This window comes from Erinaceus europaeus, chromosome 15 (assembly GCF_950295315.1).
Source record: "Erinaceus europaeus chromosome 15, mEriEur2.1, whole genome shotgun sequence".
Lineage (NCBI taxonomy): Eukaryota > Metazoa > Chordata > Mammalia > Eulipotyphla > Erinaceidae > Erinaceus > Erinaceus europaeus.
The window spans coordinates 83600640-83627602 of record NC_080176.1 but is presented as its reverse complement, the minus strand read 5'-3'; the positions used below and the strand labels follow the sequence as shown (position 1 = coordinate 83627602).

Below are 26963 nucleotides of genomic sequence, written 5' to 3'. Positions count from 1 at the left end.
CCGAGACTATCATGATTCACTTAGACTTACAAATTTTGAAATGGATTTTTAGATGGTGGTCTCACCACTTCCTCCCTACATTCATCAACCCAACACCCACGTCAACCCATCCTGCCTAGCCTCTGCCAGCTCCTCATTCCTAAAATACCAGTGCAGCAGTGGAAATAGCTCCAAGCCAGAAAGTTCATTTGGAATCCTGACTCTGGCACTTACTTATAGCTGTGATTTGATTTTGTTTTATTTTACTTTATTTTTGCCATTAGGGTTATTGCTGGGGCTCAGTGCCTGTATGCCATTTGTTATGATTTTTAAGAAATCACTTAACTGGGGGTTGAATTGTTATGTGGAAAACAGGGAAATATTACTCATGTACAAACTATTATATTTTACTGTCAACTGTAAACCATTAATCCCCCAATAAATAAAAAAGGTATCACTTAACATTTCTGATCACCACAGTCCTTCATATTACAATAAAATGTGTAAAATAAAAGTTCATTTATGGCACAGCTTTTAAAACTCTAAATAAATATGTATGTAAATCACTTTGCACATAATAAATACTTTGTATGTTGCCAGCATGATGACGATGAGAAAAATGAGGAAGAAAAAAAGAAGAGAAGGAAGAAGAGGAGGAAAGAGGAGGTGGAAGAGGAGGAAGAGAAGGGGAAAGAAAAAACAAGAAGAGGAAACAAAGGACAAAAATAGGAAGCAAATAATATAAATATTCCATAACTTCAAAACTTAGAGTTGCCTCCACGGCATAATATGTAAGGACAAAAGTGCTGTTATTTTTAGTTGTGAAGCGCAACTTTGTCCTGTTTTACTCACAACGGAGAATTACTTTTCTGCTCAATCAAATGAGCCATTTTACTCATCCCTATTCTCCCTTTCTTTATGCTTCAAAATCCAGGGCTCCAACAACTTCTGCAAAAGAATCTTTTGGTTCCAGAGTTTATTTGCTGCATTTTGGCAACTTCCCAAGTCCACTGATTTTTTTTTTCCCAAGACTCAGCTCAGGAAGCTGAACTTTTTCCCAAGGCTACGATGACTCTTTAGTCATTATCAAGCCACACCATCAGCTGAGGCCCTAATCGGGGAGTCCTGAGTTTCCCAAACAGACATGATGGACCTAGACCTCAAATAAATCCCTCTCTCCATTGTTACTGGTCATCTCTATCAGGAACAACAAAACAGACCCCTTTGTGGGCCCCCATATCAACAATGGTAGAGAATGTTCCATCCTCCAAAGGGAGGATGGACAACATACTCTATGCTACACCTGAGGAAGGTGGGTCGATATTGGGGCAGCTTGGAATGTTCTTACTCGAGACCACAGAATGTGAGCTCAGATCTATGGGGATGTACATTCCTAAGCTGAATGTGAGCCCCAGACCAAATCAAATCGATGGGATTTACAGTCAACAATATTTATACCCCTTCCCCATATTAGGGAGGTACTCTCTTCCCTGATCCAGCTTTTTGGTCCTTTTCTCAGCCATGACATCATCTCCCCAGACATCTCCAGTGTCCTGGAGCTCCACTTCCCCAGAGCCCTTCCCCACTAGGGAAAGAGAGAGACAGGCTGGGATCGACCTGTCAATGCCCATGTTCAGTGGGGAAGCAATTATAGAAGCCAGACTTTCCACCTTCTGCACCCCACAATGACCTTGGGTCCATACTCCCAGAGGGATAAAGAATAGCAAAGCTATCAGGGGAGGGGATGGGATACGGAGTTCTGGTGGTGGGAATTGTGTGGAGTTGAACCCCTCTTACCCTATAGTTTTGTCAATGTGTCCTTTTTATAAAATAAATAAATAAATAAATAAAATTAAAAAAAAAGATCAGCAGAGGATCATCATGTTGATGCTCTGTGATACACATCTACAATACACTCAGTGTTGTAATGCAATGTTACATCAACTTAAAAATTATTTTTTGTGATAATTTGTCAGAAAAAAAGTGTCTTCAAAGACATACAGTTTGCCCTCTAAAAGGCACAGCAGAAAAGATGGTGTGGTCATCTCTTCACATTATGAAAATGCAAATCAAAGCAAAATGAGGTGTCACCTCACACTTATAGGAAAGGGCTATTATTCAAAGGTATCGGAGAGGATGTGGAGAAAATGGAATCTTTATACTCTGTCTATAGGAGTGAAAGTTGGTGTAGCCATTACGGAACACAAAATGGAGATTCTTCCAAAAAGTAAAAGTAGAAATTCCAAAACTTCTTGTTACCCCACCTCTGGATATTTATTTTACAAATATGTTGGAAGATAAAGACATCAGGGATCTAGGTGATGGTGCACCTGGTTGGTTGCAAACACTAACAAAGACAAGGACCCGGGTTTGAGCTAGTGCTCCGTACCTGCAGGGGGGGTGGCACTCCACCAGTTGTGAAGCAGGTCTTTGGATGTCTATCTTTCCCTCTCCTTCTCCCATTTCAATCTCTCTCTACCCTATTTTATAATATAAAGGGGAAAAAAAGAAAAAATTACCTACTGGGAGCAGTGGGTTCATAATGCTATCACCAAGCCCCTGTAATTATCATAGTGGTAATTGAAAACAAGAACAATAACAACAAAATACAAAATGTGATAAGAACATTAATCCAAGAAATACCAAGAGCTATGTACACCCCCGTGTCTGTGGCAGAACTGTTTATAATAGCCAGGAACTGAAAGCAACCAAAGTGCCTATCAGGAAATGACCAGGTAAAGAAGTCAGGGTCTAGACACAAAAGGGAACACTACTTAGCAGTAAAGGGATCAGATCCTGCTATTTGCAACAACAGGGGTGGACCTCCAGGGTGTTGTGCTTAATAAAATAAGGCAACTGGAGAAAGCACTGTATGATTGCACTCAGGTGAGCTGTTGAGGAAGTAAAACAGGTGAATTGAATCAGACAGACATATACTTAGGGAGTATAGAACCAACAAGTGATGATGAGCAAAAGGGAAGGAGAAAGGTGACTAAGGGAAGTCTACTGTATGGTGCAAAGTCCGGGGACTTGCAGTGGTTAGCTTAATGTAGTATAAACACGTGTTGACGCTCTGTGATACGCATCTACAATACACTCAGTGTTATAATGCAAACAGTACATCAATTTAAAAAATCATTTATTGTTTTGGGGGAAAATGCAATTCATAGAAAAAAATTTCCTATATGCCAGTCCAATAGATACATTGAGGATGACATAAAAACGTTGCAAAATCACATAAAAGAAATACCAACAGCTTCTAAAGACTGTTGTTTAATGTAACGTAATGTATATATAAAAATATGGATAGCTGGTGGGGAGAAGGGAGGGTAGCACAGATATTCATGACTCGGAACTAGAAGACAGATTCAGTTCCCATCACTGCCATGTGCCAGAGCTGAGCAGTGCTCCTCTCTTTCTCCCTTCCTCTCTCTTTCCCTTCTTCCCTCCCTCCCTTTCTCTTTTTCTTCAGTCCCTTTCTTTCTCTTTTTACTTGATAATACAGACATAAATTGAGAGGGAAGGGGATGACAGAATAAGTAGATAGATAGGCAGACAGACAGGTAGATAGACAGACAGACAGACCTGTAGACCTGCTTCACCACTCGTGAAGCTTCTCCTCTGCATGGCCCCCACATGGGTTGTTGTACAAGGTAATGTATGCACTCAACCTGGTTTGCCACCGCCTGGCCACTCTCTCTCTGTCTTTATCATGAAAATAAACTCTTAAAATTTTAAGCAATTTTTTTCATGGTCTGGGAGGTGGCGCAGTAATTAAACTTTGGACTCTCAAGCATGAGGTCCCGAGTTTGATCCCCAGCAGCACATGTGCCAGAGTGATGTCTGGTTCTTTCTCGTAAATAAATAAAATCTTTAAAAAGAGAAAAATTTAAGCAAATTTTTAGAATTAAAATATAGCAAAAGTAATCATTAGATGACATAATATATGTTAAGATATTTGCCAAGATGATCACTACTGAAAAGAATATTTAATCAAAAACTGCAACATGACCCTCTCTCACAAAAATATTAGCAAATAGTAGTGTAGTGCTTATAGAGAACAGAAAAACTAGTACAGGTGCAAATTACAATGGCAAAAAATATTACTGAATTTAAACCTTATGTTACTTATATTTTTCTATTTATATATTTAAGACCATGACCATGATTTTTTTTTATTTTCAGACTTACTTACTCAATGAATGTCCATTTTATAACTTTGCAGGAGCCCTAAGCAAATAATATATCACAATACCTCGAGACATTTTTGTATTCAGTTCTATAATTACTTTCTAGATTGCAAGAGGTCCATTTCCTTTCATTTGTCATGTGTAGGATTTTCTGTCCCTACCTCCTGCACACAGCACAGGTAACTTCGATAAAGATGCTAGTATTAAAGATGCCCAGTTTGAAATTATGTCTCTGTTAACAATGATTGAGCAAGAGGACTGGTGAAATAAAATTAACTCCTGTGAACGAAGCATAAATATATTGCATTTTTTTCTATTCTCCAAATACAGAGCTCTTTCAACTTATTTTATTGACATACTGACAAATATTTAAGCATCTGGAACTACAAAATAAGGTGTTATTATCAACATATGTCACTATCTAAATTTAAAGTTGAAATCCTTACCTGAGTTTGGTTTAATCTACAGTGATTTTTTGAAAGGCAGGAAAATGCATGACAAGCTGTCAGGATAAATCACAGCGACAGTGCCAATGGCAGAGGGAAGGAAGGAGTCAAGTTCGCTTTCAGAAGAAATTTCCCCAGACCTACAGTAGTTAGAGTCCGCATCACAGAAGCAACTGCCTTTGCCTTTGCTCGGAGAACAACATACACTCTGCCCCAGCAGGAAAACAGAAACATGAACTAGAAAACCACAAGGTTATTAAGCTTCTTACCCTCTGGGGTCTCTGGGTTGCTCTCCAGCTCCGTGCTACAGACACATGTGTAAACAACATGAGATCCTGTATCCTCTCCTCATCACTGCGGCTCTGGGGGCCTGGCCAACACAATTCTTTCCAGCACTAAGGCCACTCCACACTAGCTCTCAAAAGATCCCCATTGGTTGTGAAGTTATATCAACACCAATACCACAACACCCTCTTTGGCCTGCGAGTGAACAGCCCAGATGAAATCACTTTCAAGCTCCCTAACTCAGCGTGACCATCCAGAGCTATTCCTATAGCCCTTTTGAAAAATCTGCTCTGGGAGTAAAAGAAGAAGAAAACACTCATCCCGCCATCCCTAAGTTTAATAAATTCAGATACAGGGTGGGGAGAGCACAGAACTTGGTGGAGGGTGTGTTGACTGGCACACTGCATGTGAGGGTGTAGAATTATCCTCTCAACATCTTGTAATTGTGGAAAGGACTACTAAATCACTAATAGGGAATAATAATAATAATAATAATATTAGAACAGGTATAATTTGAAGTAGTAGAGTGAAAATAAAAACTTCCCCTTACCCCCCCCCAAAAAATAAACTAATAAAGTTCAATCTGTAAATGATTTGGAGATTAAGTCCAGGAACAACAGAAAACCTTACTGGTTCAGATCTGATTTTATTAGATTGCAAAGGAGTGATGTTTAATAAAATGCTGGCCTGTACAAATCACAGTGCACATACTGCACGTCACAGCCCAGATTTCAATTGTGTTGGCAGGAATAGGCAGCTGGCGTCTTCAGGAGGACTCTCTGGCCCTGATTCTTTCCCTGACTGGGGACAGATGATGTGACTTCCTGGTGACATGACATGAAGGGAGACTGAAGGCAGGTCACATAGAAGAGAGCTCCCTGGCTGAAACAGACTGCCCAAAGGAAAAGGGACAGGGTAGAAGACACAGCGCTGGCACTGCACTGAGTAACTACTGCATTTTGTACAAAGTGGAGACTTGTGATAACCTAGCTTCCAGAAATTCAGTTGGCACCATTTCCTTGTCACTTCTTTTTAATTCATTGACTTTTAAATTGGTGCAATATACATATAGCTACACACCTATTAAGAATATGTATATAAGTATGTATGTAAGTATAACTCACCACACCCACCACAAAGTTCCAGTTTTATGCCAGCAGTTTCTTTTTGTTTGTTCTTCGCTCCTTACTGGGGGTGGGGAGGTAATGATTTATGGCATGTTAATTAGCACATGGGTACAGTTGCATTACACATCTGGACCCCAAAGTTCTCTTCATGCCTCCCTTTCTCCTGCCCAAGAGTCCTTTGTTTTGACACAATACACCTTCTTCAGTCCGTCTATCACTCTGTGTTCTCCCTCCCTGTCCTTATATATTAAGTCCTGCTTATAAGTGAGGTCACTCAGTGGTTGTCCTTCTCTCTATGCCACCAGTTTTACAGCAGCATTTGCGCGCTTAGTGACTCTGTGTCTGTTTGGTAGTTCTCACAATGGTTCAAGCCTTGTCACTCTTATTACATCTGCTATGGTGATCTGTGGTCATTGATGTAAAGCATGATAAATGCTTTGGGGGTGTCAGAAAGAGCACCCATCTAAGATTGTCTGTGTTCTGACTGCTCCATAGATGGGCCATTCCTTATCTCTCTTCCACTTCTTGATATCCCCTACTCCCTATAACTCAGCAATATTTAATCAGGCCACTCCACAACCCCTACAGTGTCTTCTAAGTGTTCAAGTGAAAGGAAGAGTCACAAATCTCTCACCTGAAGTCAAAACACAGAAATTACTAAGCTTGGAGATTAAGTAACATTAAATATTTATACACCTTTCCCATATTAGGGAGCTACTCTCTTCCCTGATCCAGCTTTTTGGTCCTTTTTCCAGCCACAACATCATCAAATGGAGGAACACCCCCCCCTCAACTCTTCACTTGCACTACTCCAGCCCTTAGGTCCATAATTGGTCAACAATTTGTTTGGCTTTGTAGGTTAACTCTCTTGTCAACCACCAGGTTCCAGATGCTAGCATGATGCCAACCAGACTTCCCTGGACAGACAACCCCACCAATGTGTCCTGGAGTTCCAATCTCCCAGAGCCCTGCCCCACTGGGGAGAGAGAGAGGCAGACTGGGAGTATGGATAGACCTGTCAGTGCCCATGTTCAGTGGGGAAGCAATTGCAGGGGCCAGACCTTCCACCTTCTGCACCTTATAGTGATCTTGGGTCCATGCTCCCAGGGAGTTGGAGGGTAGGGGGCTATCAGGAGAGGGATGGGATATGGAGTCCTGGTGGTGGGAGTTGTGTAGAGTTTTGCCCCTCTTATCCTATGGTTTTGTCAGTGTTTCCTTTTTAAAGGTAGAATAGAATAAAGAAAATAAAATAAAAGTTAAGACCAATCAAATGCTCACCCACTGCAGCAAACAGCTAAGTTTTGAACATAAAGTTCCTAAAGGAAACGAAAAATGCACCTCCAGTGAATATCATGAAAAAGCAAAGCACTCTTCTGACAGACGTGAAGAAAACTTGAGTGGTCTGGATAGCTCAAAGTAGCGACAATGTTCCTACAAGCCCAAGGCCCCCAACTCTTTCTAGTTCTGTGAAGGCTGATGTGAGGAATCTCTTTGAATTGACAGTCTTATTTCTCAAGAAATGCATTTCATACAGCAATAGATGTAACAATAATTTATCTGACAGATCTGGGCAAAGTTGATCCAACACATGTTGGAAAGGATTCACCATTCTTGATGCCATTAAGAACAGTCATGATTCACAGGAGAAAATCAAAATATCAACAGGATCCTGAGTTGAGAAGAAGTTGATTCTAAGCCTTACAGATGAGATTCAAGGCATCAAGACTTCAGGGGAGAGGAACCAAGACACAGATGGAGTGGAAATAGCAAAGATTTGGAGACAGAAGTTAAGCCTGAAGATGTGATTGCATTACTGAAATCTTCCTACAGGGAGTCGAGCGGTAGCACAGCCGGTTAAGTGCACGTGGTGCCAAGCACAAGGACCACCGGCTTAATGGCCCTGGTTTGAGCCCCCCGGCTCCCCACCTGCTGGGGAGTCGCTTCATAGGCAGTGAAGCAGGTCTGCAGGTGTCTGTCTTTCTCTCGCCCTCTCTGTCTTCCCCTCCTCTCTCCATTTCTCTCTGTCCTAACAATGACGGTATCAATAACAACAACAATAATAACTACAACAATTTTAAAAAAAGCAACAAGGGCAACAAAAGGGAAAATAATAAATAAATATAAAAAATTTAAAAAAAGAAATCTCCCTATAAAATGGTAACAGATGAGGAGTTGCCGCCCCCCCCCCCCCCCAATGGATGAACCAAGTGAGCTTTTGAGATGAAGCCTCTTCCCAGTGAAGACTGTAGCAGCACACTGCGACTAGGTATGGACAGTTTCAGATTTAACGTATACTTAGTACCTAACACAGCACTTGGAGGACCATCTGATCAGCAAAGGAATCTGTAAGCTCCTCAAACATGAACTGGGGTGTGGGGGCAAAAGCATGCAGGATGCAAAAGCCCCTGGGTGAGCTGACTCCCCATATAAGTGTAGAGAATCAGTAACTTCCTGAGAAAGGGTTATTCTAGATGCTTGGTTTAGATCCGGAGTAGCTGGGGATTGTATTACTGCTCTCTGTATCCTAAAGCTGTTTACCTATGTACCCCAGTTTGTCCTGCTTCCTGCTGAATCAATTCCTTTGTAGCCTGGAATTCTTGATATATTGTAAAACTTTTTAGAAAATGGTTCTGGTGAGCTCCAACCTTTGTCCCCTCCCTTGGGGATTCACATTTGACGGAGATGCCTTCAGGCCTCTCTCAGAGCACATAATTTATGTCTCTCTGAGTCAGTCTTTGGGACCCTGGGCCATCTTGTCATGACAACCAGAAAGAAGATACTGTGACTAGTGTTGGAACAGTAACAAAAGAATTTATACTATGACAGAAACGTGGTTGATAAAGTAGTTTCACATTATAAGAGGATGAACTCAAATAATGAGAGAAGTTCTACTGTGGGTAATTCCAACCAAACAGCATCATACATGAAAAAGACAAGTTTCATGAAAGAAACTCATGCATCAATGAAGCAAACATCACTAGAGTCTTGTTTTAAGAACTGACACAGTCACTTCTACCTTCAGCAACCACCACCCTGGTCAGTCTGTGGTCAACAACATGAAGTCAGCTGGTTTAGAAGAGCACTGAAGAAAAAAATAATGGGAGTATCTCAGAATGAAAGAATGTATAGAGAAAATAAATTCCAACTATAGACCTTTAAAACGGAGTGTCTAATCTAAAAATATATAGTACCATTATTTTTTTCTATTTTTAAAAGCTGAAAGAATAGTGTAGGCCTTGCACATACATGTCTCCAAGTGGCAAAACAAGAAAAATGAGAATAATGGCAAAGTAAGAAAAACAGAAAAGGTATTTAAATCCAGCTGTACTTTGAAATAGTAAACGCCAGGAAGTTTAATGACTTTAATAATGTCCATGGGTTTCTTAATAACATATAGCTGTCACAGTGGCTGAAAGTTTCTTGCAAGGATGCCAACTTTGGTTTTGATGGAAATGTACTAGAGGATGTAGAGGTGAAATCACAGGACAGACTGCAACTTCTTACACATGAATGCTTCATTAGTCAAGGGAGACCAGCCAGGAAGTCATCATTTTGATGAAGCAAAAACACCCACCATGTACATAAGTCATATAAATCTGAAAGTCAGTCAATGTCAAGCTATTATTTCACCGTGATGGAAAATATTTTCTTCCCTCTCATTGCTTTAGGAATAGGAATTATTGCCTCATAAAGTCTAGGATTTCTTTACAGACACAGTATATGTATACTTTTTTTAATTATCATTTTATTTATTAATTTTGCCTCTAGGGTTATCACTGAGGCTCAGCACCATGATTGGCCAGCCATCTTTTCCATTTTTATTGGATAGGACAGAGAGTAATTGAGAGAGGAGAGGAAGACAGAGAGGGAGAGAGAAAGATAGACACCTGCAGACCTGCTTCACCACTTGTGAAGCGATGCCCCTGCAGTTGGGGAGCCGGGGGATCGAACTGGGATCCTTGTGAGGGTCCTTGCTCTTCTTGGGATGTGCACTTTACCCAGTGTGCCACAGCCCAGCCCCCACAGTGTATGTATTCTATAGAAATGCAAATGACCAAATGGCATCACAAAGTCAATTTTCTTTATATATTTTTTGTTGTTATTGTGGGAAGAGTAAAGAAGTGGTGGGGGGGAGCGTATAGTGGCTAATGCATTGGAATCTCATGCATAAGGAAGGAATGAGTATGATACCTTGCATAGCATTTGCCTGAGGGATGCTCTGATTCTCACTGTCTCCTTCACTCTTTCTTATAAGACAATATTAGAAGGGGGGGGTTGGGCAGTAGAACAGCGGGCTAAGCGCAATGGCATGAAGTGCAAGGACTGGAGTAAGGATCCCGGTTCAAGTGCCCATTCCCCACCCACAAGGGGGGGGGGTCGCTTCAGGAGCAGTGAAGCAGGTCTGCAGGTGTCTATCTTTCTCTCCCCTTCTCTGTCTTCCCCTCCTCTCTCCATTTCTCTCTGTCCTATTCAACAACAATGATAACAATAACAATAATAACCACAACAATGATAAAACAACAAGGACAACAAAAGGGAAAAAATATCCTCCAGGAGCAGTGGATTCATGGTGCAGGCACTGAGTCTGAGCAATAACCCTGGAGGCAAAAAAAGAAAGAGAGAGAGAGAAGGAAGGAAGGAAGGAAGGAAGGAGAAAGAAAGAAAGAAAGAAAGAAAGAAAGAAAGAAAGAAAGAAAGAAAGAAAGAAAGAAAGAAAAGAAGGAAGATCCTGAAGGCCAGGCATTAGCTCCCCTGGAAGACCCACCTGTTACAATGCACAAGGATTCAGGTTGACTCCCTCAGTCCTTACCTGCAGTGGATCACTTCACAAGTGTTGAAGCAGGTTTGCAGGTGTCTGTTTCTCTCTTCCTCTATATCTTCCCCTCCTCTCTCAATTTCTCTCTGTTCTATTCAATAAAAAAAATGGAAAAAAATGACCACTGGATTCATAGTGCTGGCACCGATCCCCAGCAACGGAGCCTCAGCAATAACCCTTGAGGCAATTAAATAAATAAATAAATAAATAAATAAATAAATAAATAAATAAATAAATAAAATCAATGTGACCTCTTATATAGTACACTTTAAAAAGATGACGCCCACTTGCAGGAGTCATGTTAAGTGAGGTAAGTCAGAAGAGAAAGATGAATATGGGATGATCTCACTCATATAATGTGATTAAAGACTACCATGACCATGATGGCAGTGTGACTTCCCTGAGCAGATTACCTCATTAATGAATCCTGGAACCCCACCCCCTGCAGAGCCCTACCCCACTAGGGAAAGACAGAAATAGATAGCCGGGGGGGTGGGGGGGGTATGGATCCACCTGTCAATGGCCATGTCAAGCAAAGAAGTGATTACAGAAGTCAGACCTTCCACCTCCTGCACCCCATAGAGATGTTTGGTCCATACTCCCAGAGGGAGTTGAATGTTATGTGGAAAACTGAGAAATGTTACATATGTAAAAACTACTGTATTTTACTGTTGACGATAAACCATTAATCCCCCAATAAAAATATGAGGTCCTACCCATATCTTACCCAGGCTTGGACCAGCCATTCTCAAAGAAGGCTATTTCTTAGCCTCAGTTCTTTTCATTTGTAATGTCTATCAGTATGGATAGGGAAGGACAATGGACATGAAACACTTTAAATCTCTGCCTAACACTAAATAAATTAAAGCCATCCTTTATAGTAATTTTGTGCCATGCCAGGAAGTTAATTCAGGGTCTGTGAATAACCAGTTGCCTTCCAAGCCCAATTTTTACTCTGTATGAGAGAAAGAGAGAGACACACACACACCAAAGCACAGCTTTACCATGCATGAAGTTTTGTGTTATCATCCATGATGCTGACTCTACAAACAGAATGCAGGACCATCACAGAGAAAGCACTTAAATAAATGGCTGGACTAACAATGACACGCACACACACACAATAGTATAATATTAAAGAGTCAATGATGAGTCAAACATGAAAAATAAGTGATAATATTTCTATTCTAAACATCTCAAAGAAGTAAATGTCCCCCTTCCTCCGAGATTTCATTTAGTTCCAATTAATTAATATCAGGGCACACAAATCTATTTTATTTCCAACTATGGAAAATTTGAAAAATGATATCTCTGCTCATGTATGAGGATATTGGACTCTAGTGCAAAGGAGAAACCATATTAAAAATCAATCTAATTTGAATAAAAATTGAACACACAATGCCTCTAGTGAATTAAAGCATTAATATTTTTATTACACACTGCCCCCTAGCCAAAGATAACTCCCTATTAACTTTAAATAACTATAGGTGAGCGGAAAAAAAAAAGAATTAAGGAACTTATCTTTTAAGTAATTTAAAAGGCAATTTATTTTGTTATATTCTTGCCTAATAAGAATGCAGACATATGAATGGTTTTCATGATTTCAGTATATCCCATAGCAATAGAAATAGAAACATATTTTGCAGAGAACCAAATAAAAATGTTTGTATGTATAAGAATCATAGAAATCTAATACTAAAAATATGCTAAAATGGACCCAGTAACATAACTGAACATGTTTTCAAAATATTCAAGGGAGATATGTATTTTATGATAATATGAGAACTATAATTACTTCTTCATACAGAAATTTGGTCCTTGCTGCCAGCTGGTCTCATTCCTGGTAGAGAGCATGCGTGGCCATGTGGAAGGACGCAGTTTCAAGGCCCTGACCCCCACCTGCCAGCAGGAGAGACTGATAGACAGTAGAGCAGTACTGCAAGTGTCTCTGTTTCTCCCTGTTTCTCTCCCTCTTTATTTCTGTCCCTCAACTATTAAAAAAAAAAAAAAAAAAGGTCTCAGAGCAAGGATAGATAGCATAATGGCTATGCAAAGGACTTTCATGCCTGAGGCTCCAAAATCCCAGGTTCTATACCCCACACCACCATAAGTCAGAGCCGAACAGTGCTCTGGTAAAAAAAAATAGTCTCTGGGAATGGTAGAGTCATTTAGGCATTGAGTCCCAGTGATAAGCCTGGTGACAAAGAAAGAAAGAGAGAGAGAAAGAAAGAAAGGAAGAGAGAGAGAGAGAAATAAAGAGAGAGAGAAATTCCATTAGTATTGAATCAAACCAGTAAGAAAAATAAAATATATATATGTTAAATATTAGAAAGTAATAATAAGGGCAGGGGAGATTGCATAGTGGTTATGCAAACAGACTCTCATGTCTGAGGCTCTGAGGTTCCAGGTTTAATCCCCTGCACTACCACAGACAAGAGCTGAGCAGTGCTCTGGTAAAAAAAAAAAAAAAGTAATAATACAACCATAATAAAGGTATTCTCTTTTTTATTTTCTATTTTTAAATTACAGAATTACATGTCCACATGGGGTTTGAATCCACACCATTCCCACCACCAGAGTTCTGAATCTTCACTCTCCCCACTGCAATCCACCACAGTTCCCCTAAGGTTGTAGACATGGGCCAACCATCTTCTCTACAACTATCTGTCCACATTTATTCATAGTTGCCCCTTCTTTGCCTGATTCAATCCTCTCTTTCCCTCTAAGCCACTCATGACATCATAACTACCTCCGTATGTCCCTCTCCTTTTCCTTCTCTCTCTCTGGGGGCTGCTGGAGCTGGAGTGCAGAATCCTCTTATCTTCATCCTGTCACTTCTCCCCCATTGGGAGTATGGACCATAGTTGTTTATGGGGAGCAGAAGGTAGGAGTTCTGGCTTCTGTAGCTGCTTCCCTGCTAAGTGTGGACACTGACAGGTCGATCCATACCCCAGCCTGTTTCTATCTTTCTCTAGTGGGCCAGGGCACTGGAGATTCTAGGGTCCAGGATACATTGGTGAGATCATCTGCCCAGAGAAGTTGAGGTAGAGTCATGGTAGGTGTCTGGAAGGTGGCATGACCTAAGTTGAGACCAGAAAGTAGGATCAGAGCATATGTGATTAGGGGTTTTAGGGTAGAAGAAAGCTAGGGAAACCATTTTAGGCACGTTCCTGGAGGTATACAACTATGAAGGATGATAAATGACATAGTGGGGGTTGTATTGTTAAATGGGAAACCGGGGAATGTTATGCATGTACAAACTATTGTATTTACTGTTGAATGTAAAACATTAATTCCCCAATAAAGAAATAAATTTAAAAAATAGTTTTGCTTGAGTTTGGTAACTACCCTGAGGTTGGATGAGAACGTTGTCTGAGAGAATGGGGGCAGAGTAGAGCACCAGGTTTGAAGAGTTGCAAGGTGGAATTCTCAGGCTGGTGTCTCAGGTTACAGTCCACAGTAGAATTTCAATATTAGTATCATGCGGGGTGGCAGCACCAGTAGTGATTTGGTTAAAGTTGACAGGGTTGGTATAGCGGTAAGGAATCACAGAAAAGGAATTTCGGGAGTCGGGCTGTAGCGCAGCGGGTTAAGCGCAGGTGGCGCAAAGCACAAGGACCGGCATCAGGATCCCGGTTCGAACCCCGGCTCCCCACCTGCAGGGGAGTTGCTTCACAGGCGGTGAAGCAGGTCTGCAGGTGTCTATCTTTCTCTCCTCCTCTCTGTCTTCCCCTCCCCTCTCCATTTCTCTCTGTCCTATCCAACAGTTACGACAACAACAATAATAACTACAACAATAAAACAACAAGGGCAACAAAAGGGAATAAATAAATAAAATAGATATATAAAAAAAAAGGAATTTCAAGAGGTATGGACATATCCTAGAGGGACCAGGACTAGGAGAAATGCAGGTCTTAAAGAGGATGCAAGGGGTTTCTTATAGTCTTAGAGAAAGTTAAAATATCAATAATTATGATAGCCAGGTTAGTTGGGGGGCTAAATATCTGTGTTATTATACTTCACTTCACTATGATCTGCACGCTTCTAGTGGTATCTGAACCTCCTTGTATTTTAAATACTTTCAAGGTCAATACTTTTTAGGCCTATCTGGCCTAAAGCTGTAATTGATTTAGATGTTAGCATAGGTTTATTTTCTGATAAATTTTCAGAGATCCATAAACAATTAATCCCCTTATCAGAGTATGATCATTTTATAAATCTAAGATAAATAATAGCAAGAGCTAGTATTTGTGCTTAGGCTATAGTCTAGGGAGTTGGGGAACTTGAGATATTAAATCTATCCACCCCTCCCACATGTCGTATTGCTATTGATAGAACTAAATAGTGATAAGACTAGAGTTTCACATCTTCCCCACCACCAAAAGTCTATGCTCTTCTCCCTACCAACTAGGTAACCACAATAGTTTTCCCATTTTAAATATGGGTTGTGTTGTGTCTGGTCATTTACTTTATGTATGTGTGTTCAGTTCTCTAAATTCCACATGAGTGAGACCATTCTATAGTATCCCTTTACCTCCTTGCTTATTTTACTAAGCATAATGTTCTAAAGTTTCATTCATTTTATCCCAAAGGATGTAAAATCATCTTTTTTATTGCTGAGTAATATTCCATTGAGTATATGTCCCATAACTTTTTAACCAATCATCTGTGGAGGGGCATTTTGGTTGCTTCCAAATTTTTGCTATTGTAGATAACTCGACTATGAACGTGGGGGTGCATATGTCCCTTCGAATTAGTGATATATCTCTTTTGGATAAATGCCTAGGAGTGGGATTGCTGGGTCTTAAGGTATTTCCATCTGTATTTGCTTAAGGATTCTCCATATTGTTCAAAATGGTTGTACCATTTTGCATTCCCACCAGCAGTGTATTAGAGTTCGTTTCTCTCCACATCCTTTCCAACATTTATCTTCTCCTGTTTTATTGATGAAGGCCATTCTTACAGTGAAGTGGTATCTCAGTGTGGTATTTCTCTGGTGATGAGTGAATTAGAGCATTTCTGCATATGTCTGTGGGCCATGTGTATCTTTTCTTTGAAGAACTGTCTTCCTACATGTCCTCTGCCCACTTTTTTATTGGGTTGTTCGAATGAGTCCTATATAGATGTTTGATATCAAGTGTCTGTCTGAAGTATAATGTGCAAATATGTTCTCCCATTTGCTGAGTTTCCTGTTTATCTTTATGGAGTTTTCTTTTGATGTATGGAAGCTTTTTAATTTGATATAGTACCACGTGTTCAATCTTGCTTTTGTTTCCTTTGCCCCATAGGGGGAAGTCTCCAAATATGTCTTTATTGTTAATGTCATGAAATGTTTCACCAATATATTCTTCTCTGTATTTTATACTTTCAGGTCTGATATCCAGCTCTCTGATCCATTTTGTGTTAATTTTAGTGTATGGTATTAATTGGTGGTCTAGTCTCATTTTTCTACATGTGGCTGTCCAATTCTGCCAACACCATTTGTTAAGGAGACTTTCTTTTCCCCAATAGGCAGATTTGGCTCTTTTGTCATTTTGTCATATATAAGGTATCTGTACATGTATGGATTCAGTTCTGGGCTCTCTATTCTATTCCATTGGTCCATATGACCATTTTTGTTCTAGTACCACACTGTTTTGATGACTACTGCTTTGTAGTATAACCTAAAGTTGGATATTGTGATGCCTCCATTTTTTTTATTTTTTCCTTAGGAGTGTTTTTGCTATTTGTGGTTTTTTTTTTAGAGTTCCACACAGATTTTTGAATAATCTGTTCAATTTCCTTGAAATATACCATTGGGATTTTAATAGGGATTGCATTGAATCTATAGATTGCTTTTGGCAAAATTGCCATTTTAATGATATTTATTCTCCCAATCCAAGAGCAGGGGATGTTCTTCCATTTCTTTGTATCATCCTCTATTTCTTTTAACAGTATCTTATAGTTTTCCTTAAAAAAATATCCTTTACATCCTGTTAGATTTATTCCTAGATATTTGATCTTCTTGGGTTCAGTTGTGAATGGCATTGTTTCCTTCAGCTTCACTTCTTATGATCTATCTTTTGCATAAAGAAATGGGAACGGATTTATGGATATTGATTTTTGTAGCCTGCTACTTTACTGAATTTATTGATGATTTCCGGTAGTTTCTTGGAAGAGTTTTTGGGGTCTTTGAGGTATATCAACACATCTGTGAATAATGAGAGTTTAACGTCATCCTTTCCAATTTGTATTCCTTTGATATCTCTTTCTCATCTGATTGCTATGGCAAGAATTTCTAGGACTCTGTTGAATAAAAATGGGGAGAGTGAGTACCGTTGTCTAGTTCCTGGTTTTAGGGGAAAAGCTTTCAATTTTTCCCCATTGACTATGACATTAGCAGTGGGTTTATCTTATATAGCCTTTACTATGTTAAGGAATTTTCCTTTCACTCCCATTTTCTCAAGGGCCTTTATCATAAATGGGTGTTGTACATTGATGAATGTTTTTTCTGCATCAATTGACAGAAACATGTGATTTTTATCTTTCCTTTTGTTGATACAGTGGATTATGTTTATTGATTTATGGATATTAAACCATCCCTGTTTCCCAAGGATGAATCCTACTTGATCTTGGTGGAGTAGATTATTCTCTTAATATATTGTTGTATTCGATTAGCCAAGATTTTGTTGAGGATCTTTGCATCAATATTCATCAGGGATATAGGTCTATTGTTTTCTTTTTTTGGTGGGTGAGGTTAACAGGGTGATGTTAACCTCATAGAATATATTTGGGTGGTCCAGGAGGTGGCGCAGTGATTAAGCTTTGCACTCTGAAGCATGAGGTCCCAAGTTCGATCCCGGGCAGCACATGTGCCAGAGTGATATCTGGTTCTTTCTCTCTCCTCCTATCTTTCTCATAAATAAATAAAATCTTTAAAAATATTTTTTTAAAAAAGAATATATTTGGGAGTGTTCCCTCTTCTTCTATTTTCTGGAAGAGTTTGAGGAGGATGGGTGTTAGTTCCTCTTTGAATGTTTGTTAAATTCATTAGTATAGCCATCAGGACCCAGGCTTTTGTTCTTGGATAGGCTTTTGATTAGTTTCAATTTCTTTTCTTTTTTAATTGGGGAATTAACTTTTACATTTGACAGTAAACACAATAGTTTGTACATGCATAACACTTCCCAGTTTTCCATATAACAAAACAACCCCCACTAGGTCCTCTGTCATCCTTTCTGGAACTGTGTTCTCCCACCCACCCACTCGGATTTTTTTTACTTTGGTGCAATAAGCCAATTCCAGTTCAGATTCTACTTGTGTTTTCTCTTCTGATCTTGTTTTTCACCTTCTGCCTGAGAGTGCAATCAGCCCATTTTCATCCTCCTTTTACTGACTTATTTCACTTAACATGATTTTTTCAAGCTCCATGCAAGATCAGCTGGAAATGGTGAAGTCACCATTTTTTAATAGCTGAGTAGTATTCCACTGTGTATATAGACCACAACTTGCTCAACCACTCATCTGTTGTTGTACACCTGGGTTGCTTCCAGGTTTTGGCTATTACAAATTGTGCTGCTAAGAACATATGTGTACACAGATCTTTTTGGATGGGTGTGTTGGGTTCCTTAGAATATATCCCCAGGAGAGGAATTGCAGGATCATAGGGTAGGTCCATTTCTAGCTTTCTGAGAGTTCTTCAGACTGCTCTGTTGTTTTCGCCGGGCTGGCTTCACGGGCGGGTAACAGACGACCAGGGACTCATGGTTGAGTTGTACGCAGTATCTCTTTATTCATGCAGGACGCAGCACAATCTATACCAAGCTAAGCTAAACTTCAACTAAAACGAACAATGTTGTCTTTATATATACTTCCCAAGTAGGGTGTGAACAGGATGTGACATAGAGAGGGTGGAGAGAAAAGTGACTGGTGAAAATCAGGGTATGACAAGGAGAGGGGGCGGAGCAGGTGAGAATTCTACCACTAAACCACCAATGCCCTTGAGGGAGTGTGGTGCTTTATGTAAATGTAAAAGTGATTTAAATAGACTGCTTTGAATGGGATCAAACCAATCCCTATATAGGCATACCAGTGCTTGGTTAAGCAGAAGCCAGGGGGAGCTGGCATACTACCCAACAGCTCTCCAGAGAGGTTGGACCAATTTACATTCCTACCAGCAGTACAGGAGGGTTCCTTTCACCCCACAATCTCAATTTCTTTACTAGTGATTGGCCTGTTAAGTTTACCTACATCCTTTTATGTCAAGGATGGTAGTGGGTATGACTCTAGGAACGTGTCCATTTTTTCTAAGTTGTCAAATGTGGTTCCATAATGTTACAGGTGTCCATAATATTCTTGCAAAATCTTTTGAATCTTTAGCTCATCTGTTGTAATATCTCGTCTTTCATTTTTGAGTGATTTTACCACAGCATTCTCTCTTTTTCTAGTGTAGCTAGTGGTTTATCTATTTTATTTATCCTTTCAAGGAACCAACTCTTGGTTTCATTAATCATCCTAATGGTCTTCTTGTTTTCTATTCCATTGATTTATGCTCTGATTTTGACTATTTCCTGTCTCCTGTTGACTGTTGGTTCTTTTTGTTGCTCCACAACTAGTTGATTGAGGTGGGTTGTTAGATGGTTTACTAGTGATTTCTCCTGTTTATTAATGTGGACCTGAATTGCTATGAACTTTCCTCTCAGCACTGCTTTTGCTACATTCCATAGGGTCTGATAATTGGTTCATTGGTAACAAGATAATTCTTAATTTCTTTTTTGATCTTTTCAATGACCCATTTATTGTTCAGCAGCATATTGTTTAGTCTCCAGACTTTGGAAAAATTTATTTTCCTTTTTTTGGTTAATTTCTAGTTTCATGACTTCATGGTCTGAGAGGATGCATTTTCTAATTTTAATATTTACATATTTTTTTAGACTGTCTTTGTGGTCCAGCATATGGTCAATTCTTGTAAATGCTCCATATGTACTTCAGAAGAATGTGTATTCATTACTTTTGGAATGGAAAGTTCAGTATATATCTATTTGGTCCATTTCATTTATGGTTTCATATAAATTTGCTGTTTCTCTATTGATTTTTTTTTTGTACAGATGTTCTTTTTTTTTTTTTTGCCTCCAGGGTTATTGCTGGGGCTCGGTGCCTGCACCATAAATCCACTGCTCCTGGAGGCTAATATTTTCCCTTTTGTTGCCCTGGTTGTTTTATCATTGTTGTAGTTATTATTATTTTTTTATTGTTGTCATTGTTGTTGGATAGGACAGAGAGAAATGGAGAGAGGAGGGGAAGACAGAGAGAAGGAGAAAAAGACAGACACCTGCAGACCTGCTTCACTGCCTCTGAAGCAACTCCCATGCAGGTGGGGAGCCGGGGGCTTGAACTGGGATCCTAACGCTGGTCCTTGGGCTTTGTGCCACCTGCGCTTAACCCACTGCACTACTGCCTAACTCCCTGTACACAGGGTCTGTCTCTTGCTGTGAATGGTGTGTTGAAATTTCCTACCATTATTGTGTTGCTACCAATGTCTCCCTTGAATTCAGTAAGTGTTTGTTTTATATATTTACCCAAAGTAATATATTTACCCTAAGTTGAAGGCATATATATTAATGATGGTTATATCTTCTTATTGGATTAAACCTTTAACCATTATGTAATGTCCTTCTCTATCTTTGATTACTTTCTTTGCCTGAAAGTCAATTTTATCAGAGAACAGGATAGCCGACCCTGCCCTTTTTGTGAGTTATTAACTTGGAACATCTTGTTCCAGCCCCTTATATTCAGTTTCCGTTTGTCTTTTCTTTAGATGTGTGTTTCCTGAAGACATATAATGGATGGATCCTATTCTCTAATTCATTTAGCTACTCTGAATCTTTTGACAGGTGAATTTAGGCCATTCACGTTTAAGGTAATTATTATGTGGTTAACTTATTTTGTCCATTCTAATTTTTAAGTTTATTTTAAATTGTCAAGTATTTGCCCATTTGTTTCTATCTAACCTATTGTGTGGATAAGTTTCTATAGTGAATTCCTCAGGAATTTTTCTTGTGTTCTCTGCAAATCTCTGTTCCCTGTTTTGTTTTTGTGGTTACCCTGTATATAATAACTAGCATTGTGTGTCTAGAAAAGTCTTTTGTAAGTTGATCTTGATTAACAAACATTATTAAGGCTTCTTTGTCTTTAATTCCCTCTCCTATTTGCTGGTTGTTCTTTCCTATTTTATTGTCCTTTTGTTTCTAGTGTACTGCTGTTCATCTCGCTGAGAATGAGTGTTCCTTTGTTTCCTCCTTTCCTGTAAGACTTCATTCAGTATTTCTTGTAAGGTGGAGTTCATTGTGGAAAATTACTTTGAGTATTTGGGTATACCTTTATCTCTTCGTCATACTTGAAGGATAATTTTGCAGGATACAAAATTCGTGGCTGAAATTCCCTCTCCTTTAATGCCTTGAATATGTCATTCTGCTCTCTCCTTGCCTCTAGGGTTTGTAAAGAAAAGTCTAGCAATCCAGGTGCCCAGCAACAGATGAGTGGCTGAGAAAGCTGTGGTACATATACACAGTAGAATACTATGCAGCTATTAAGAACAGTGAACCCACCTTAGCTGACCCATCTTGGACGGAAATAGAAGGAATTATGTTAAATGAGCTAAGTCAGAAAAATAAAAGATAAGTATGGGATGATCCCACTCATCGACAGAAGTTGAGAAAGAAGAACAGAAAAGGAAACTCAAAGCAGGATTTGACTGAATTTGAAGTAGGGCACCAAAGTAAAAACCCTGGGTTGAGGGTGAGGGTGGATGTTCAGCTTTACGGGGCAGGGGGAGGACACAGTCTTTTGGTGGTGGGAATGGTGTTTATGTACACTCCTATTAATTTGTAGTCATATAAATTACTAATTAATATGAGAGGGGTAAAACTGATTGAATGTCTCAAACATTTTAAAGCACAGACTGAGTCTTTTTAATACATAGGCTGAGTCTTTGATATGTTGACTCTCTTAAAAGCTTAGACCAGGGAGAACAGAAGCAACCGGTGACACAGCTATATACAAATAATGTCAAAGGACATAAATTATGCTGATGTTGTGTATGATACAGCAAATCCTTACAAAGGGACTTTTCAAAGTTAACCCAATTGCCAAATAATGTGATTATAGTAATAACTAACTATTGTCTTCTTAAACCCTAAGACAGCAGGATCCTCCCGCTTCCTCTTTAGAGCCTATATATCCCCCAGTCCTGGAACCTCTATGGTGGAGCTCATTTTTCTGCATGCTTCTTTCAATTCATACCAAATGATATTGCATCGGCCAATCCCAACTTAATCAACTTAAGAAGTACCACCTCAGCATGCTTCACTTCTATGTCCAGAGACATCAGGCATGGAATGCCAACCATTCACCCTAATTACTTGGGTGAGACCTTTCATAGTATTCTCAAATCCCATTCCAGGAAGTTCACTTCCTAACAAAATCCCAAAACCAAGATATAGACCAGGTTCCATAAGATAGAGTATATGTTCACATGTATCCATAAATTAGGACAAAGATACACCTGAAAGCAAAAATACACAATAGTCTGTAGTGATTCAGTATAAAGTTTTTAATGAAATAGTCTCCACTTAGAGTTAGATATCCTCCTCACCTACTTCCTACTACAGTTCTCTCACTCACTCCTAAGCTAACCTCATCAAAGCAAAGACTGCAAAAGCTATTGGGGCAAGAGATTGGCATACTTTAATGATGACTCTTTAGTCACTATCAGGCCACACCATCAGCTGGGACCCTAGTCAGGAAGTCCTGAGATTCCCAAACAGACATGATGTGCCTAGACCTTGAATAAATCCCTCTCTCCATTGTTACCCATCAACTCTATCAGGAACAACACAAAAGAGCCCTTTGTGGGCCCCCATAGGACCTTGCCCTCAACTTGGATCAACAATGGTAGAGAATGTTCCATCCTCGAAAGGGAGGCTGGACAACACACTCTATGCTACACCTGAGGAAAGTGGGTCCTAATACTGGGGCAGCTTGGAACGTTCCTACTTATGACCACAGAATGTGAGCTCAGATTTACAGAGATGCAGAGGTCACACAGGGCTCCTAAGCTTAATATGGACCCCAGATCACATCAAATCAATGGGGTTTACAGTCAACAATATTTATACACCTTTCTTATATTAGGGAGCTACTACTCTCTTCCCTAATCCAGCTTTCTGGTCCTTCTGTCAGTCATGACATCACCTCCCTAGTAAATAACTAGGACCTACCTGCATATCAGATTTCAGGCTCAGAAAAAAAAAAAAAAAAAAAAAAAACACTAGTATAGACACAGGCCCTTTGGAATATGACTATCTACAAAATGGACGGGCCCCCAACTCTTCATCTGCACTATTTCAGCCTTTAGGTCCATGATTGGTTAATAATTTGTTTGGCTTTGTATGTTAACTCTCTTTTCAACCACCAGGTTCCAGATGCTAGTATGATGCTGACCAAACTTCCCTGGACAGACAACCCCACCAATGTGTCCTGCGCTTCCCCAGAGCCCTTCCCCACTTGGGAAAGAGAGAGACAGGCTGGGAGTATGGATAGACCTGTCAACGCCCATGTTCAGAGGGGGAAGCAATTACAGAAGCCAGACCTTCCACCTTCTGCATCCCACAATGACCTTGGGTCCATACTCCCAGAGGGTTAAAGAATAGGAAAGCTATCAGGGGAGGGGATGGGATACAGAGTTCTGGTGGGAATTGTGTGAAGTTGTACCCCTCTTATCCTATGGTTTAGTCAATCTTTCATTTTTATAAATAAAAAATTAAGTAAAAAATAAATTAAAATTAAAAAGGGGAAAAAAATCTGATGAAAGTCTGATATTTCTCCCTTTATATGTAACTTCTTTCCTTTCCCTAGCAGCCTGTGAAATTTTCTCCTTGTGTTGAGTTTTAAAAATTTTACAAAAATATGCCTTGGTGTTGATAGTTTTGGATTTGTGAACCTGGGTGATTGATCTGTCTCCAAAACAGGTATATTCTGAGGATTGCCTAGGTGAGGGAAATTTTCATCTACAATTTCTCTGAAAATTACCTCTGGACTTTTGACCCAGTCTACTTCCTCAGGTGTCCCTATAACTAGCATATTTGACCTTTTTATGGAGTCTGCAGTTTGACAGAGAGTAGTTTCATTCTTTCTAAACCTTTCCTCTCCCTCTTCTTTGAATTGAAAGAGTGGGCTAATTGTGTCTTCTAGATTGGAAAGTCCTCCTTCTGAATGTGAGAGTCTACTACCTAAGCTTTCTATCTGAGACTGAACTGCAGTAGAGATGCCTTTCAGTCCTTGAAGTTCTGTTTGAGATTTTTTCTCCATGCTGTGTACTGCTTAGTGAACTCCACTTTGAGTTCTTTCACTTTGTAGTTTCTTATCAAATTCCAAAGAAAAATGCTCTTTCGACTCTTGCTGATATTCTTGTAAAGTTCTCATAAGATTTCTATAGTCTGTCTCTGATAAGACTCTCTGTATCTGGAATTTCTTAGATTTCGTCTGATTTACTTTTCTCTGATGTGACATGCTATTTAACTTTCTGTCTCTTTGCTTTCACATGTATGGTGTCGGTTATGTTGGCCAGCAGGTGGTGCTGTTGTGCTCTTTGCTTTCCACTTATTTGAATGTGCTTTGGTGGGTGGGGGAGGGGTGTTTTGGGCTACCACTTTGTGGGCTGAGTTTTTTGTCTTAACTCAGACTGAGAAAAAACAAAAGTGAACAGAACCCCAAGTCAAAGATTGAGAGGCTTTAAGCTCCAATTTCTTTTCTTCGGGGGAGTCTGCTAACTGCTTTACTGCCCAAGATGGCCGAGTATAGTCAGCCCAAAGTTCTTGTTTCCACCAACTGTGTTTTCCAACACACTTCCGTTTCCCCAACCTTGCGCGCGCGGGCACCCACCTGAGGCTTTGGATTTTTTTCAGCTGTAGATTATTTGTCTAATTAGGCCATTTGTTGTGTTTAACAGTTGTATCAGGGAAAGCGAAGGTCTAATTGATTGTAGCTACTCCATAAACCACCATAAAGGTATTCTCTGTATCTACAATCTTTGTCCCATCAACTTTTTTACAAATCCTCAAAAATACCTCTATGACTGTTATTCTCTTTATAGTGCCTCTTAGAGCTCAAACATTGAAGTTAAAATATAACCTAACTTTAATTAAAATATTCTTCCAGGGCTAAGCAATTCATGCCATTATAAAAGTTTTTTAAATGGTCATAACTCAGAGCTTTTATCTTTTATCCTTTCCCTAAGTCACTTTACAGGCCAATCTGAGATGACATTCTAGACAATTTGAAAAATTACTATGGATTAACAATAATGATATATAATGATAAATGTATAAATAGAAATACATAAGAAACAATGATTATAAATAGGAATACTCAAATTGATTGCTTTCTCAAACTGGCTTTCAAAATGTGTTTCAAGGAATGAGTTATTCTCTTTTTAGAATGAAAATCTACATGCACAGAAGTCATATGTCAACAGAGGAATTTCCCCCCATTAAAACTCGGAGGAGAGTTTGGCTACCAGCCAACTTGGAAACTCTCCTCTCATCTAATTTCCTCCAACAATGGCCCTTGGAGGTCATCCACAGACTCCCCAGGCTCTAAAGACTGCTTTGGAAAGCAACTAATATAATAAGGTCATTATTTTACAGATAGAGAATCTTGACTTCAGCAGGGAAGAATTACATGTCCAGCTTTTTTTTATTCTGTCCACCCACTCACTTCTGCTATTTCTGTGCTGAGAATATAAATATGTTTTATCTAAAAATTATACTCACCCCATGAGTAACTGAAGTCTTCTTTAAAGATACCAGAAAATAGGAGTCACAAATCAGATGATACATAACCAGATAAGCAGCAAAGAGCTCTCACTCTGCACTGTTGGCAACATTATCAACTGATCATAACATATGACAGATAGATACGTCCTTTCTCATAGTGGGAGATGCACTAATCTGTTATCCTGTGTAGCGAAAACTTGTTCTGAGGTGGCAAGCCCTTCTTTTCCCGAGTAGGATGTGTGTCTTAGCAAAGCTGTCAACACACCAGTCACTCCTTCCTCATCAATATAGTCAGTGTTGCCTCCTTGTTCCAATAGGAGTGCAGTTGTCTTCAGGCCAGATAACCAAGATGAGAGAGGTAGCACAGATTTGTGGCAAGACTTTCTTTCTTTCTGATTGAATCAGAGGAATTACATTAAGTGAGCTACGTCAGAAAGATAAAGATGAGTATGGGATGATCCCACTCATAAACAGAAGTTGAGAAAGAAGAACAGAAAAGAAAACTAAAAGACTTTCTAAATTAACCAAATACAACATGCTCTGATCCAAACTGCATCATCAAAAATGATTTCTTCTTCTCCTCCTTCCTCAATAAATATTTTAAAGAGAACCATGATCTGTGGCATATATAGCAGGAACGGCCCTGGCCTATGTCTTCTGTTGTCAGCCAGTCTGGGGTTAACCAACTACTTTAATCCTCGCTTAAAAAGGCCATTTTGAATGTCATTTGTCAGTATCTATCTTCAGAGGAGATATCAATCTGTGGCCAGAGTCTCAATGTTAATAGTTTCTCTCAGTGAAAAAGCTAACATGGCGACAAAAACACAAACAAGTTAGAACCACCCTATTGTTCCTCCATAAGAAGATACTGTGGGAGGCCAATGGTTCAGTATACACCACTTGTCAAAATACAACGGGATATGGAAAAAGGGAAAAGAAATGAGCAGAAACACTGGCAGGCCTTGGCTCACATATGATTCAGTCCTTAGATTTAGAGCCTCTTGAGCTGCTCGTATGTAATAATAAAAAATAAAAGAAAGAAAGAAAGAAAAAAAGATGGTTTAAGGTCCTAGTCGAAGCCAGCTTGGCCAAAATCCTTTGTAGTGTGTAAAAATAAAAAAAAGCCACCCGTGATTTCACATCTTAAAATAAGAGAAAAGTGGCCTTGTATAGGTCCTCATGTTCCTCAATTGCTGTCTGGTTTATCATGTGCATTTGATTGGAAACCAGAGCCCCAGCCAAGCCACATGTACAGAAGGTTAAAGAATAGGAAAGCTGTGGGGGTAGATAACATAATGGTTATGCAA

General features: G+C 39.5%; 1 protein-coding gene across 4 annotated transcripts in view; it reads right to left on the bottom strand.

The window, feature by feature from the left end:
• The window catches only part of CCDC102B (coiled-coil domain containing 102B), a 264105-nt gene extending 259070 nt beyond the window's left edge, over positions 1-5035 (bottom strand). For 3 of the 4 annotated variants that reach the window (XM_007524081.2, XM_060174023.1, XM_060174024.1), the window contains exon 1: positions 4885-5035. In XM_007524081.2, the coding sequence (XP_007524143.2) occupies positions 4885-4944 (60 nt within the window). In that variant the 5' untranslated portion in view covers positions 4945-5035. Of the gene's footprint in view, positions 1-4615; positions 4834-4884 lie in introns of those variants that run through there. The other variant, XM_060174022.1, reaches the window with a different exon arrangement.
• Positions 5036-26963: the final 21928 nt, after the last annotated feature.